Source organism: Electrophorus electricus, chromosome 9 (assembly GCF_013358815.1).
Source record: "Electrophorus electricus isolate fEleEle1 chromosome 9, fEleEle1.pri, whole genome shotgun sequence".
Classification (NCBI taxonomy): domain Eukaryota; kingdom Metazoa; phylum Chordata; class Actinopteri; order Gymnotiformes; family Gymnotidae; genus Electrophorus; species Electrophorus electricus.
This window is the reverse complement of record NC_049543.1, coordinates 9,654,778-9,671,761: the sequence shown is the minus strand read 5'-3', so window position 1 is coordinate 9,671,761 and position 16,984 is coordinate 9,654,778. Positions and strand designations below refer to the sequence as shown.

The following is a 16,984-nucleotide window of genomic DNA, read 5'->3' as shown; positions in this document are numbered from 1 at the left end:
GGACCCAGTGTTATTATGGTATAAAGATCCAGTGTTTTATAGAAAAAGAAACCTTGAAAAATCTGGACTCCTCAAAATCTACACCCACTGCCACAATAACGGGAAGTTAGTTAATTTAATCAGGAAATCATCTTCACTTTGAACTGACCTAAAGGTGGGCTTTTAATGGTGATTTATTAATACTGCTAGCCTGTCAGACAGAAATTACAACTAATTTTAAGACACCCATTAGGGAAAAAACTCAATTGCTTTACATGTCTGGTATAAAGAGTGAAAATTTGGTTATGGTTACCAAATGAAAATAATTATTCAGTTTATTAAAACCAATTCCTTCCAAATAAACTAAAACAGTTCAAAACAAACAAAAAAAGTCAAATGGAATTAAACTTTAAATGTAATTTAGTGAAGTTTTCCCTAACATTTCTAAGCAAACCAAACAAACATCGCATGAAAATATTATGGGCCAGTGGTTCTCACTGACAGTCCTGCTAAGTGTTCAAGTTTGTGTCAGAAGTGCTTAAAATAAACATGTCAAAAGCTTTCTTTTTGTTGGTCATAGATCACTTAATTTACATTTTGCATCTGTAAAAGTGCACTTGAGGTCTTGAAGCTTTTATGGAAGCTGACTTTCATAATCTGGAAGAAAGGAATTATCCCAAAGGAATGCAAAAGAAGGGGCATCCTTATTCCAAAAGGGAAGGATTCTCTCTTTTTGAAGGCTAAACCTAGTAAGTCTAGAAGTTTGACAATTGTGAAAGGAAAGCTTGTGCAGGATTTTTTTTTATAGAAGTAGTACTGATACCTTCTATATTGGACAAGTCAGTTAAGAGTTTAGATTGATGGTATAGTACAGCATTAAACAACAAAGAGAAGGTTGTGGGGCTAAAGACGAAATTGGTGAAGGCTATTGAGAAACTGCATTGAGAAATCATGTTTACTGCGAAATTGTGGTGTCTCCACAATTTGAAATTGATTATAAAATTGTGAAGTTGGACATGCTGCCTCATATTAGATGGCCACTGATGGTTTATGAGGTCACAATAACCAAAGCAGTGAGGCTAGAGAGGATTATGAACAAGGAAAGAAGTGGAAGTGGTTAGGAGTGTCATGTTATTGAAGTAGTGTGGCATGATATGGGAGAGGGGAGCTGGAACTACCAATGACAAGTTTATTTGAGGAATTTAAATGTGCTAAGGTGAGTTGCAAGATGATTTTGTTAGGGTCTAAGGATACTGCGATAAGAGCACAAGAGCTTAAGGGACATGATTGGCCAAGTACAATACAAAAAAGTGGGTCTTTGATTCATGGCAACTGTTTAATAAGGCCACATTGCCAGAGAGAAGGTGAATGATTACTTGTTTTATTTGTGAACAGGAAGAGGAAGCATGGAGTGCAACCGCAGCATCACAAGGAAAAGGAGTCCAATGGCTTTGTTGGAAAAATCTAGAGAAGTGGAAAATCACCTGTCAAGAGTTGTGGGCAGTGGATGTGAGTTGCATTTTTGCTTGGAGCGACTTATGAAATCCTTCCAACCCATAAAACCTTGGAAAGTGGGTAGCAGAAGATCCTAGGTGTAAATTATGTGCAGGGGCTGGCATGGTGAAGCATATTTTATCAGCATGTAAGGTAAGTTTGTCGCAGGGAAGATATACATGGTGACATAATGAGGTGCTTCAGAGCATTAACATGTTTATTCAATAATGAGCATATAGAGGTTAACACTTTGTCTAATGCATTGTTAATGCTGGAATGTTGGGAAATGAGTGCAAGCTATAAATACTTGTAGATGAGGTGAAGCGTGAGATTGGAAATTGCTAGCAGACGTAGGTAAAAACACTACAGGTCTAACAGTGTATTGTGTTAATGACTCTTAGGCTGCACATGGTGTCGTACTCTGAAAGTAAACGGATAGATTATTTTATAGAGCTGAAGTACACAGATTTGGTGGCTTTATAGGTGAGAGAACGTGGGTGGCAGGTGCACACATATAACACTGGTAGAAATAGGTATTAGTGGATTTGTAGCTAAGTGTGCCCCATTTTTGCTTGTGAAGTTTGGTTTCAAAGACTGTAAACTACGGTTAGCTGTGAAGGAGTCATCAGAAATAGCTGAAAGGGCTAGTCAGTGGTTGTGGAAGGGGAGAGCACAGACTAGCTGGGGAAGTGTACTATAAAGGTGGAACGTCTGAGGTGTTCGGTGTTCTAGATAGATGGAAGACTGGTTTGGTGAGTAGGTTGTTGTGTCGTGTTATTATGTAATGTAGTAGAACCAGATAGAGCTGATGGTACTGAGTTTGCAGTAACAGTGCCAGTGGGGCTGGTTATGGCCTTAGTCACTGGAGAGGCCAGTATGGACCTACGGTATTGGAGAATGCTTGGTGTAGAAAAATCCATGTGGAATTGGTGGCACTAAGTACGCACTAACAGTACCAGTGGGGCTGGGTATGGTTTTAGTTAGTGGGGAGGCCAGTATGGATTTTAAGGGTTAGGAAGTGATTGGCTGCATGGGGACAGCGCAGTTGGGTTTGCTGTTGGAATAATGCATAAAGTCCATATGGAACTGGTGGCACTGAGCAAGCGTTAACGTGTCAGTGGGGCTAGTTACAGGCTTAGTCACAAGGGCCAATTTGGATTTACATGTAAAGGGGTGTGGCTTGGTTTAAAAGTGAGCTTGGAGGGGGGGTGGGGCTGGGACACCAGACCTCACTGTTGAGCCTTCTGGAGGTGTTGTGGACTTACTTCAGTGAAACACTGATGAAGAAGGTGCCTACTTGATGACTCCTGCGAAGAGCTTGTGATGTTGTGGCTGCAGGTATGAAGTGAGTGGGCTAGGTTCTGTGTGACGCTCTAATGTTTGGCATTTTATCCTGTGTAATTCCAATGTTAATATACACATTTTCCTAGCAATACATTTGGAATGGAAACGTGCTTTGTAATAGTACAGGCCCCTAAACCCAACCCATCCTCTTGTCATTTCAGTTGGCTGCTGCTAATGACTGTAATCTGTTACAGAGGACACTAAAGATGGATAGATTTATCTCAGTTACTGTTTTTAAGGAAACTGTAAGTGTTTTAGCTCAGATGGATTAATTGTCTTTTGTTGTTGCCTTATTTTATTACTTTGCATTTTTTTCTCCCTCTCCCCTGCACCCCTTTCCCCTTCCATACATGAGTCTTCTAGCATTTGCCAGGCCATGACTGCAAATATGAATTTGCTCTTAATGTCTTGCCTGGTTAAAATACAGTCTGTTGAAAAGTCCGCTGTAGAAGGCTGTGCTTAGCGAGCACCAGAGTAAACTATGCTTTATAGAAGATAACTGGCTAACTTGAGAATAACTATGATATATGGAGTGTATCTATTTGACTGGATTTGATCTTTTCCAACAAAAATAAATAAAATGTATTCTAATTAAAAGCAGCTGGCAAACTGTGACAGTAGAAAAGTTTTGTAGTAGGAGGACACCCTCAAACAAACCTGGGATATAATAAAATTTCCGATATCTAAATTTTTTACACAAAAATACTTGGTGTGAGAAAACCTTTAGTCTGATACTCACTGGCTTATTAATGAAGATGTTGATAAAATGACAAATAAGTGCATCATATATGCAAATCCTTGTTATTTGGAGGTAATAAACAATAGACCTTATTCTACCAGAAACATTGACTGTGAACTAAAAAATTATATAACAGTCATTAAAAAAGGTGCCTTCTAGTATCATTTAATAAGTTGAATAAAAGTACAAGAGCAAACGCTGCAATGCATTAATAAATTCCCCATGTAACATTCACATTAAAAAGTATATACACTGGCAAGTGACAACATTGGCAAATTTGTCACTGAAAATACTATACAATATCACAAGCCTTAGAAGTGAAGCCCAGGAAATGGGAAAACCATGCAAAGACATGCATGTTGAAAAGCTTGGTTCTGCTGTTTTTGGTTGGACATGTCTTGTTTACTAATTGGAGTACATTTTGCCATGTCAAACTCAGACAATCACAAACTGATGCTTTCATCATCTGAGTGGATACCATGCAGCCTAAGAGTACTCTCCATTCTCTCTGTCCTAAGACATCCAGCAATCCTAAGAGAACCTTTCTAAGGTTTCCGCCACATGTACACAGACCGTTACTCAGACAGGCCACCTCATGCCATGTTTACGCCATCAGCTCTAGTCTTGAGAAGGACTGAGGGAGAGGGGGGGAAGCACCTCTAAGGCTGTTAACATCAGTTCTCATTGCATGGCAACAGCTCAGCAGAGCCCATGAAACGCACACTCCCCATTGCTCAGTCCAAACACTTCAGCGTGTGTGTACATCTGGAAGCCAGCAACTCTTGGTGGAGGAGGTTCAGGGAGGAGAAGGGTGTTAAGTCCCAGGAAGGTCCCTAAGTGCTATATTTGGTATGGAAAGTTACCGTACCTCGGCGACAGCGCGGGCAGCTGGTGAGTCCTGGTGGTTGGCAAGGATGAGGAAAGGGAGCGTGCAGAGCTGAGGGTGCTGCAGGGCCAAATGGAGCTCACACCGGCAGGCCTCCAGTTCCTCATCCGAAACGGTGCTGTCGAGAACGAATACCACCCCCTGGGAGCCCTGGTAGTAACGACTCCAGTACTTCTTGATATTGTCTGCTCCTGTCATCAAAAGTAATGCATGTTGTAACCCAGTGGCCATGTGTTCTGTGTGCATTTATACAGATATCTAGATATACATGAGACTTATCTTAAGCATAAATAGATGTACAGAGATACATTTGTTTTCGTTCTGAATCTATTAAGCACTACTCTTTTTCACAAGTTAATTCAATTCAAATTTTACAAAAGCTTTTGTACATCGGTATGTGCACTTGAGTGAAAGGCTGGCATTAATCATACAATTTTACAAGAATATGTAAGAGGGTTAGAGATTAGGAAATTAATTGTGCCACTGTGACAGTGTTCCCTTGATCTTTAAATAATAAAAATGCCCAAACTTTCTTTTATATAATGAATATGTTTGTATTACAACTTTAAAACTTTCAAAAGATTATAACAGACATTAAGGGCAATGTTAATCCCCATTGACATTGGAGTTAATCAGCTTAACTGTGTCTAGACATCTTTATGACTTTGTCCCATAAGTACTGAAGTTTAGTATAATTAACATTATACAGAATGAAATATTGAGTATTACTTAAGTTAGAAAACTGTCAAATGACCACTGTACCAAAGGTTAGGGAGGTTAAAGTGCTACAGTTCTAATGTATTCATAATGATGCAAGTTTGATGAAATATAGAATTCTGAAAGCATATAGGTCTATCCAAAATAGTGTACTCTCCTAGAAAAAAAATGGTCTTTTATATTTACAGTATACATACAGGTCCTTGGCCTGGAAAAAAGAGTGTATCCGGATTTATGACTTTTTTTCTGCCAGACTAGGCTAGTGGAAAAGAACAGCACACATCTGCTAGGGAGAAGTGAGCCACAATGTTAACTTGCTAAGAGCGTTCTATTGCTTTCACCTTTTTGGCTCCAGGCCCCCACTAATTTGGTCCTGCCATCTCTCATTGCAATATAAATAAGATATCATAATTAAAGAGGCAATTATGACCAGTAGGTTATAGATGACATAATGATCTTCAAATACCACAAAAGAAAGGTTTGCAGACAAAACAGACAATATGTAAGTATCTAAAACTATGCTTTGTTAAGCGAAATTTATAACTGTGCCATTAAAACTACTAAAGAGATAAATGTGCCCCAGTTAGTTTTATCTGGTTGATATTTAGAGCCATGTTCCACTGAGAATGAACAGCTCAGTGTCTGTTTAATTTCAACATTTCCATTTAAGAGGATCTGGAATTTATACTTAGATGTCATCCACCAAACTTCCCCTCGTGTCAACTTTTCTGTGATGTTGAAGGGGAAGAGAGAGTGCTAAGCAGGGTGACTTTTGAAGACTTAATTTTTGCGTGCCAACCCTGGACGCTGAGGAGTTAGCCCACGGGAGGATGAGTGAGCACCCAAACACATTCACTATGTTCAAGACAATAGAGCAGAGTCAACACACAGGTCCTTACAGGTCTTTACTCTTCTGCTAAAGAGAAGTCTATTGTGTTTGAATGCAGTGAGTGAATTTAGAACACAGCTGTTTTCAAGCCCCTTATATGAATTGGGGGGATTTACAGAGTCAGCCTCATTACAGGCTCTAGTGATTTTTAAAGCTCTGACTTCCTTCACACACTCAGAACTACTGTTTAGTAGTCATAGGTCACCATGACCCTTTAACATTCTGAATCTGTACAGAAATATGATTTACTTAGAGGCATTAGAAGGGTCAATGGTCAAAGTTAAATCTTTCATCTACTGAGAACCTTGCACTTTGCAAAATCAACTGCCCAAACTACAACTCTCACATGGCTTTCAGGCATAGCATCAAGAATATCTATTATGACCACATTGTCAACTTCTGCCTCTTATTTATTCTACTCGACATAAACTTGAAAATTAAACCTATGACTTCTAAAATATAATGAACCATGCAGGGTGATGGGATAAGGTAATCCTATCACAATAGCACATTAACATGTAACAGGACATCACCAAAGGAAAATGGAATACAAGAGGCTAGACCAGGGGCACCAGTTATTCATAAGTTCAAATGTAAACTTGTTATATCTCAAGTGTTTCTCAAGTCATGGTTTAAACATTACACATTGAATCAAAATGGGTTGCACCACACCAAATATTTCTTGTAGAGACTTTAGGTACAAACCGAATCATGAACACACATGCAGACAAGTCCAGGGGTCCCTAACTCTGGTCCTGATGGCCAATCCAACATAGTCCGGTGATTTCCCTACTCAAACACACCTGATTTAGTTTATCAGCTAATTAGCAGGTCAAGTAGTTATAAGGTGAAGTACAGGACTGGGGTTGGGCATCCCAGGGCTAGACACAAACCAGCCAACAGGAAAACATATGAGGTTGATCAACCAAAACCACTATACAGAATATGAAATGGTAAAGCATTTCAGTCTAATAAGACAGAATGAAGAGACTTCAAAATACTGAGGGAAATGTGACTGTTTTATTCTTATTTTAGTCAAGCCTGAGTGTGTATGAGTGTGTGACAAAGTGTGTGTGTGTGTGTTTGCATGCATATGGTTCAGAAGGGGGATGGGAAGATGGATTTCTGTCTGTCTTGTAAGGGGGACATGCCCTAACCATCTCACAAATAGTGCCATATCAGGAGGCTCTATTAGTGCAGTGGAATTGTTCTTGATGTTGTTGTTGTTCTGTTTACTACCCTTTATTACAGTTCTGGGAATTATGAATGAGTAGTTCTGATAGCTTGTATTGTTAATGCATAAAGCATTCTGGACTGCAGGATCCCAAGCATTATCACTTAGTGGAAATATAGCTGATTTCCTCCAGTTGACTATGGGGGGAAATAGAGTCCATTTAAGAACAGATGCATGTGATGAAAAAAGTGATGCTTATAACCTCACAACATATCAATCAATTCTTTTGTCAGCTAAAACCCATGAGACTTATTTCCTGGCAAGCACAAAACCAGAAAAAAAAAGGAATTTTCACCATAGGGTATGCATTAAAAGGCAGAGATTTGAAATTTGGTAAAGCCCGACAAAGAGAGCCTGCACTTCATCTGCTTAGCATTGAGCTTATCAGTGAAAATGATTCTCAGCAGCTTCTTGTCAGCTAACATCACCAGTTTTATTAATCTTGCGATCATGCTGTTGGCCAGTTCACTGCTATTTAACAATGAAAGGTAAAATAGTACAATGAACACATATGAAGCATGCAAGTAAAAACCAATGACCCCTACTCTATCCACATTCTTGTTTTTCAGTACTTGTACTTATGGTACTTTTCTACATCAACCTGCCCAGGGACTGCAGATGAAAATGAGCCTTTTGGCTACATCTGGCACATTTACATAATGACAATGATGTTGATTAATGTGTTTTCCCTGTTAAATAAATAAAAAAAGAAAAGGAGAGTACACTGTGATCATTAAAGACTGACCACACGGAGGCTGTCAGCTGCCATGCATAGAAGTTCTCAGATAGTGTACTCTTCTTGGAAAAATATATACCAAATTTAATGCTAACATGAGTCGATGCACATTCCCGTCATTTACCATAAAGTTTGGGACACACAAGAAAAGTATCTGTATCATTTTAGCTCAGAGTTTAAGATATGTGACGTGAGCTATATGATCTGTTTTTTATACTATATGCAGTATACTGTGTTTTTTTCATTATGATTTAGAGGTCAGGGCAACCATACAACCAATTGCATTTCAAATTTGACATACACCAGTCCTTGTCCTCCACTAAGTTAGATCTGAAGGAAAAACTTTTTTTTTTTTGAAAATTTAGGATTGCCTTTCCATACAGAAAGAAAACCTGCAATTTGAGAAACTAATGTCTATAGAGTTTTGATTATCTGGTTTACAAGTTGACCAGAAATAAATCAGCCGAAGACAGACCATGATCTTCTCCAATTTCCATACTGGACACTGTACCTTCTGCACTGTATCTGAGTTACCTTTATAAACTTTAAGAACTTTCTTCTCTGAGTATCCAAACAGCAAACAGGATCTGAGTTATTTGTGTTGCTTAAAAAGGACATGTAAGCAAATATGAAAGTTCATTGCAGCTGAATAGTATTTTTATGCTCTTTTCATTGTTTTTGTGTTATAAGCCGTAGCCACATGTCTATCAAGAGTACAAACGCCATGCATAATACAGAGCCTTTACTGTAGGCAGACTCTGTATTCCAGCTATTTTCTGGATCATTATGGGCACTACCATCTGCTTACAATGTGTGTTGGGAGAAGTGATGACTGATAATATATCAGTAGGTACCATAATGATATATATATAATATTTCTTCAACTTAGGTAATCATCATATAATAAGCTTGACTGAAAGCATTCTTTGAAAAAGAGTCCCCAAAAGAAAAATGTCTATAAGGTCTACAAGAGGACAAAAGTGCAACTGTCTTATAACAGTGTTATAAAAGTTTAGATTTAATAAAATAAAAGTGGTAGACCTTTATATTCAAAAAAGCAACAATGCCAAAAAAAAAATTAATGAAAAATAATAAAACATTATGGTCACATATTGTTATAACACAAACCACATTTGGGTAGAAATGCTTTCATTATTGTCCTTTTTGAAGAATAAATGCTCTCAGATATCCTGCCTCTGGTGCATATATTTAATTATTTTATAACCTATGCAACTTAAAAGATGAACAAATGATTTGTAATCTTAACCCATGTTCTTGAAATGTGGAGACTAGGAAACAACAGCACCCACTCAACACATGACTGAGCAAGGGTTTAAAGAATTAAAACTGAATAGTAGGGGAATTAATGTTGGTCTAACTTTCACAGTAAACCTGATCATTGCTTTTGCCACCCACACAAAGTGTGTTTAGACAAGTCTCTGTGCCTTTTACACAGAGTCACTCGTGGTCACTGGAGAGGGCATGTTAGCAACAGCCAGATGCCTCTTCATTCTCAGTTATGTCCTTTTCACCTAATACATATATTAAAACTATCCATAGGTTAACTCAAATCTCAACTCCAAGACAAATGTACACTTTTCTCTCACAACTTTTCATTTAAAAAAATTATCAGTTTACAGAAAAGAATGCTAATTGTACAGCACTACACTTGGGCTGGACAGATGTCAAAAAAGTGGCTATGTTCACAATTGCAATTAAGACAGAAACATAATCAAGTTGTAATGGTCTCCATATGAATAGAAGTAATTAACCTGTTTGTAGGAAAGGTACACATCGTATTTACTGATTGGTCAATAAAGACTACGCTGTCTTGTGCATTCACTCAGCACATTTACATCAGTAATAGCAACCTGCTGTTATAGGGATGTTTTGACTTGGCTGACTGGAATATTATGCTCCATAAATTCTGATTTAGATTGGAAAGATGCTATGTCAGTCTTAAAACTACATGGTCATGCACTAATCCTTTTTAAAAATCCATTTGTATTAAATTATGCACATACATGGAATTATGCACATACATGGAAAGCCTGGATATGCATAAGCATAACAAAAATTACTCAGCAGCAGCACAGGGAAAACAAAGGTGTCAAAGCCAGGCTCCTCCATGAAGTAGCTCATTTTTAGAGTGGTTGAAAAAAGAAAAAAAAAAGGCTTATGTAATAAAAAGTCCTAAATAAATATGCTGACTTATTTTAGGTGCCAATAACTGGATTTTCAATGTTTTACATGTATTCCCATTTGGTACCGGTACATAAAACATATTTCTTTCGCTTCTTAGTGCAAAGATACATCCTTATGATGCTCAGGGACACGTCGTCAATAATGGAACCGAAGGGCCATCAAATGTTTCAGATCTTTGAACGTCAGACATTCTCGCTCAGATGACGCAGCTGGGGTCAATCAGTCACTAACCTGCATGAACTTGAAGCCACCTGCAATGGTAGCTGCTGATCTTCCCCTTGTTATAGGCACCTCATACACCAGTAGCAGCCAAAGGATTTGAGGAAGGATGCCATGTTGGCAGATCCAGGCTTTGAACTTGCCAGGTAAAGCTGACTTGTTCGTACTGGTGAGCCAAGTCTCGAGTTCCTTAATGGTAGACCAGATGTCAGTTGCTTCCCCAAGCTGCAGTCAAAGACTTTGCCTAGATTCTTGACAGGTTTCTCCAGCAAGGACAGAATTGCAGATCCATCTAAGAAGAAGCAGAACTTGTCTACCATTTTGCTAACCTTCAGCACCACTAACATAGATTTAGCTGGTTTGAAGCTCATCCTGTAATGAGACGTTATAGGCCCTGGAGGACACATCTGCTAATCCACTAATACAAATCACTAAATCAGAACTCTCTTTGGTTTTTGCTGATATCTCTACAGTTGAAGCACTTAAAACATACTGAACAAGGACTGAATGAAAAGTGCCTCCTAAGTCTTAAGTTGTTTTAATCAAAAAGGGGAAAAGAACAACTGAGGGAAGGCATAAATATTTACATTTACATATATGGCATTTAGCTCACGATTTTATCCAAAGCGACTTAGAATTATGACTGAGTACAATTTGAGCAATTGAGGGTTAAGTGCCTTGCTCAGGGGCCCAACAGTGGCAACTTGGCAGTGGTGGGGACCTTCCGATTACAAGTCAAGTACCTTAACCACTACCACTGCCCACATGCTTTTATTGACTGAAAAGACTTCCCCATTGTTTCATCTCCCTCTGCTGCTTGAAAGAGTTCTATCAGCTGGAGATTCTGTGACAGGCACTGAGGAATAAATCAGCCTCATCACTGGGACCACTCGAGGCCTCGGTCCTAAAACATCCCTAGAGGACTTTGACCTGGTCTACTCAAGGACATTTATATCATGTTCCTCCACATATATTTCGTCCTGTGACCAAATTTGGTCAAGCCTCCCCTTGGTGGTCCCATGTCCTTTTTTCCTGTTGTTTTTGTTCTGGAGGACTGATGTTTCTGTTGCATTTCGTCAGGCCTCTGCTGAAGATACACAGTGCACCTGTTCTGTCCCCCGCATCCTACAAAACATAAATCATCCAGATGCTACTCCCACTACTAACATTCTCATAAATGGCTGGGTTTGGCAACACACAGTGGCTCAACATAGAGATATACATCTCTCTTCGGCTCCCTGTCCCACTCTTTGAAGCATCAAAATACGCATCTTGCCACATCATCATTTCTTTACCCTCGTGTGTATTCTTTACCCTTCTGAGCTAAAAGCCCTTGTAAAACTGATACTAAAATAAAAATAAAAACTCTAGACCACAGGGGCCTTGAATAAGATGAATAAGACTGATACTGGTAGAAACCTTATTAATAGATAAATGAGTGAAATATAAAGAAATGACGTGTACATACCAGGATGAAATAATATATTATACAGACATGAAATACAATTGTTGCATGTTATTGTACTTTATAGATTATTAATAATAATAATAATAATAATAATAATAATAATAATAATAGTTGATATTATTACTATTACGTAAAATACACAACTCATGGTACTTTAGACCAAAATCCCATTTGTTTGCAATCTCACTGGATTATTAGAAAATAATGCACATACAGCAGTGACCTTGCCATCTGCTTGTGTCTTACAAAAGTACAAATCACAAGCAAAACAATATTTATTAGTGGAGTAAACACCCACCAAACTTGAACAAGCTGTAGTTTTCTGGTTAGAGTAGCCTTCTGAGAACAGTCCATTCCACATAAGACTGACCTTAATATGTGTCCAGAAGACTAGCCTTTTATGACTTACACTTTATAAGCCCTTTGTGCAATTCAGGGGGGCGAATTACTACAGTAATAAACCTGGAATAGAAATTGTTAAATAAGTATTGCAACAGCCTTTTTCCCAAGCTTGTGGCAATAGAAAAACAAACCAGGAATATGATTCTGAGCATATTCACATTACCTCCAAGTTCCTTCACATTCAATACTGCATTCGGAAAAGGCACTGCCTTGATGCTGAAACCTAAAAGAGAAAATAGGATAATATTTAGATTATGAAACCTCTCAGTGAAGGAAACCCCGTGTTTGTTTGGATTACTGCCAGTGTGCAGAGGACTCAATATCTACAAAAACGAGATGAAGAAAAGCAGTATGACACTGACACGGGAGTACTGTGAGTTCATGGTCAAAACGAAAAGCAAAGATTCCCTCAGTGATATCACTTCCCTCATATTCATTTCAAAACAACACAGGCAGAGACACGGAGGGCACACATTTGGTACTGATTAATGCAACCCAAAACATATGAGTGTTTTCCCACATTAATTTTATGGGGTATTTATAAGGAAGGTTTCATCAAACTCATAACAGGTGATTGTATATAAGCCACATAGGACTTTAGGGGTTTAGTCCAAATCTACAACAGAGAGCAGCATATAGGTTTGCTATCTTTAAAGTATGTAAACCTTTCGGTGACTTTCTGATGTTTATTCATACTGGAAAAAATCTGGAAACATTGCAGGTACTGAAAATAATAATAATAATAATTGTTGGTGGTGTTGTTTAATCATTATTACTGTTATTGAGCATTATAAGTTCCCAACATGCCATCACTGATCCAGACAGAATGCACACTTCTCAGGGTACTCCATTTCTCCCTCCAATACTGGAAAAGTATTAGGGTTTGACTCCTAGTTGCAAGCTTATGGCAATCATGGTCATTCAGCAAAGGTCTGAATTACACATCGCTTTACAAAGGTGATTCTATTCTTGTATGCTATATAAAGCCTACATCAGGACCTACCCAGCCAATAAGTAACAGAATTCACAGTTCATACATAGAGCTGTATAAGTTTACATATACACAATAAAGTCACGCACTGAGAAAGGTAGCTTGTAGTCAGTATATAAGTAACAGAATTTTATGAGAAGAATCATTTTTTGGTCATAAAAAGGAAGTAATGTCATCTATCTCAAAATGCAGTGATGAAACTATACTATCGCATCGCCCAGAGCATCACTGTAATCAACTTCTCTTGTTATTGTGATGGCAGATACAAGTGCAATGTCGAACATAATCTAAGGGCAGGGTACAAGAATTCATAATAAACGAAAAACAAAGCTAGGCTAACCAGGAAGGGAAAAACACAAGAGGGATAACTAAGAAAACAAAAAGAGATTAAGAACAGAAGAACAGAGAACAATACAGGACCCCCCTCCCCTTAATGTGCAGCTCCCGCGAAATAAAACCAAAAACAGGAACAAAGACAAGACTAGACAGAGATGATAGCATGCACAAGAGCTAAGATGGGACAAGGAGCTGAGACAGGATGGGAAGGATAGGAGCAGGAAGGAAGGCAGACACAGGAGCTGGGGTGAAGGAGGGAGCAGGAGAAGTGGTAACAGCAGGAGCGGGAGCAACAAGAGCTGGGCGAGGGTGGGAGCAAGATCACCAGCAGCCAGGATGAGGGCAGGAGCAGGAATGAAGTGAGACACAGGAGCGGGGCAATCTGCAGGGAGACAATCCCGGAGATAGGACAGGATGCTGGACAACAGAGGACTGGATGTGGAACTAGAGGACAACAGACATAGGGACAGGAACAAAGATAGGAGTCATGGGAGGCTGAGAGGCCAATGGGATGGCCACTGGAGAGCTGCGGGGTGAGGCCACGGGTGCATCCAGCAGTACAGCTGCAGCAGACGATGGGTCCATGAGGTCCAGCAGCATGGCAGCGGCTGGCACCGGGTCTGGAAGGTCCAGAGGTACGGCAGCTGGCGGAAAGTCCAGTAGGTCCACAGGCATGGCAGCAGTGGGTGGTGGCAGTGTTCTGGGTACAAGACGAGGCAGAGGCGATGCTCCCTGTGGACAGAGCATCCCTGAGTGTGCTCAGACACAGGTCCAGACACAGGCTTCAGCACATGTCCCACAGTCTGCTGTCCTGATGTGGCCGTAGGCGAGGCAACTGGCAGAGTGGGGATTTCGGAAAGGGCCCCAGGCATAGGAGCAGGCCGCTTAGTAAACCTGGCCTGCATTACGCCGGAAACCCCCTCCAATGTCCAATGTTTCTTCAGCCCTATGTGTCAGGACTAAGTCTGACCATTGCAGAGCCTTACCCCTGAGGAAGTGTCTTAAAAACAAATTTTCACAAAGACTGGAGGATCTGGACAGACCAGACACAGTACTTTCAGGGTCTCCACAGGACCTTCTCCAGTGTGAGCACATAGCTTGATTGCCAAAGAAATGGGATACGGTCCTGGGTGGGGAGTATAAGTTCTCATAGAAGAGATGCGTGTTCTCAAGCGGGAATGTTTGACTTTTTGTTAGTCAGTCTTTGTGACAATGGCAGACGCAAGTGTGTTGTTAAACTTTGTATATTTGAAGGAAGAATAGAAATATACATATCTATTATGATTATGATTATGAATACACCCAAGGACAAGATACAAGAATTTATGATAAACATAAAACAAAGCTAGGCTAACCAGGAAGGGAAAAACACAGAGGGATAACAAAAAAAACAAAAAAACAAATAGACATTAAGAACATTAGAACAGAGAATACAAAAAAAAAAGAACAATCAGGGCAAGAATACATACAGTAGAATTCCAACACAAAGAGGATGGCAAAAAGACAGACCAAGAAAACACAGGAACAAGCGATATAAATACACAGTGCAATCAAAGCAAAAGAGAAACAGGTGAGACAAATCAAGATTGTGGAAAACCGGAACAAGGGGGAGAAAAAGAACAGAAACAAAACAAAGGAGCACATGGCTAGGCGTCGCCGTGGGAACCACAACGCCTGGGGAGGGGCAATCATAACAGTCATGAGAAAACACATGTGGCAAAAAGCAGACATGCCAGAACTCACACATGCACACACAGGGGACCCTGCATGTATACTGAAGATGTTCGAGACCATGCAGTTCAAGCAATGCATGCCTTCTAGAGGCAACAGCGATATGAACCATCTTTCTGAGCTGGCAGCAGGTTGCAAAATACATAGAGACAATGCCGAGCTCTCTACAGCACTGGAAAAAGGCATTCAAGGGGCGTACTAGACTGTAGGTGAAGCTTGAAAAGCTGGCTCAGTGCGCCACAGCCATGGGACGCTTCACAATTTCATAATTCATTGAAAGTGTTTGGGGTGTTGCTTCAAAATAACATGGCAGAGGGCTGTAGTGTTTGGTTTAAATTACAAGACAGAATCATGGTACAGCTGTGATCCTTGTGGTCCCTTTTTGCTTTGTCTTGGTACGTTTCATAGACATAACTTCTGATTCTAGTATTCCCATGGAGTTTGGTGCATTTAGTGTTTAGAAATATTTGCATGTCAGAGCTTTCAAGGTGGTTTCTTGTTTGTCTTTTGTCTATTTAAACTTACTCAGCTGTTTAGCAACTGTGTAGAAATTGTGTAACATTTAAATGCCATTTTACTCATTCTATTTGATTTGATCATGACACTGCTTTTACATGATTTTCACTTTTCCTCTTTAATATACAGTCTAGACATTCACACTATACTCCGATTAGTTTGAAGAGTCTGACTGCTATGAAAAACTGTACACAACATTACCTGTGGTTGGTACGATGTCATTGATGTCTTCACTGCAGAGCCGGGAAAGAAGACTGGTCTTGCCAGCACCACTGAGTCCAATGCACACCACATCATACTCTGGTCTAGGAGTGGGATAACTCTTACAGCACAGTGTTCGGAGACACTAACAAGAAAACAAAGCCAAATGAACAAATACTCAGGTGTCACTGATGTATTAACCATTAGACTATACACTAACTTACATGCTAAAGCCTTGTTAGCCTAAATATAGTTTTCTTACTGGGTCTCTAAAAAGACCCTCATTTTACCCTTTAGAGAAAAATATATATTTTCCCCAATACTGCAGTGAAACTGTTATGTACCACACTGTACAGGCAGTGGTAGCTCAGGGCCCCTGAGCAAAGCCCTTTAACCTTCAATTTCTGAAGATGCATTCAGTCATAATTGTAAATTGGTTTGGATAAAAGTGTCAATTAAATGCTGTAAATGTTCAAATCTAACTGATATTTCACATTATGCAGATAGTTATCTAATTGCCTAAATATATGCTGGCTTGTTAATAGTGGCTTTGTTTTCATGTCCTGAGCATCAAAAGCCATTTTTGTGTTATTTTGTTTGTTTTTTGTTGATGTTCTTTGCTTGTTTCACAATAGTCAATGTGGAACACAATAGAATAATACAGTAATCTCATCACCATTACCGTCATCATGAATATCCCTTTTACAGGCCAGCAAGGATGCCAACATAAACTATTTCCATTTTTCACCAGCTAACATTCGTGAAAATCGTCATTCTTGAATGTGGTCCTCCCGTACTACGTAATTATGTCATTAATACAGAGCAATGGCCGTTCATTACAAGCAGAAAGGTGTTTATTGCTATCTTCACTCCTAGCCGCTTTGTCTGAACCACCAG

The 16,984-nt window shown here is 39.4% G+C and overlaps 1 protein-coding gene across 1 annotated transcript in view; it reads right to left on the bottom strand.

Moving 5' to 3' along the window:
* arl15a (ADP-ribosylation factor-like 15a) overlaps positions 1-16,984 on the bottom strand; it is an 80,485-nt gene that overhangs the window by 39,777 nt on the left and 23,724 nt on the right. The window contains exons 2-4 of the mRNA XM_027029620.2: positions 16,088-16,232; positions 12,476-12,535; positions 4,425-4,633 (exon numbers count right to left, since the gene is read on the bottom strand). Of these exons, the coding sequence (XP_026885421.2) occupies positions 4,425-4,633; positions 12,476-12,535; positions 16,088-16,232 (414 nt within the window). The remainder of the gene's footprint in view (positions 1-4,424; positions 4,634-12,475; positions 12,536-16,087; positions 16,233-16,984) is intronic.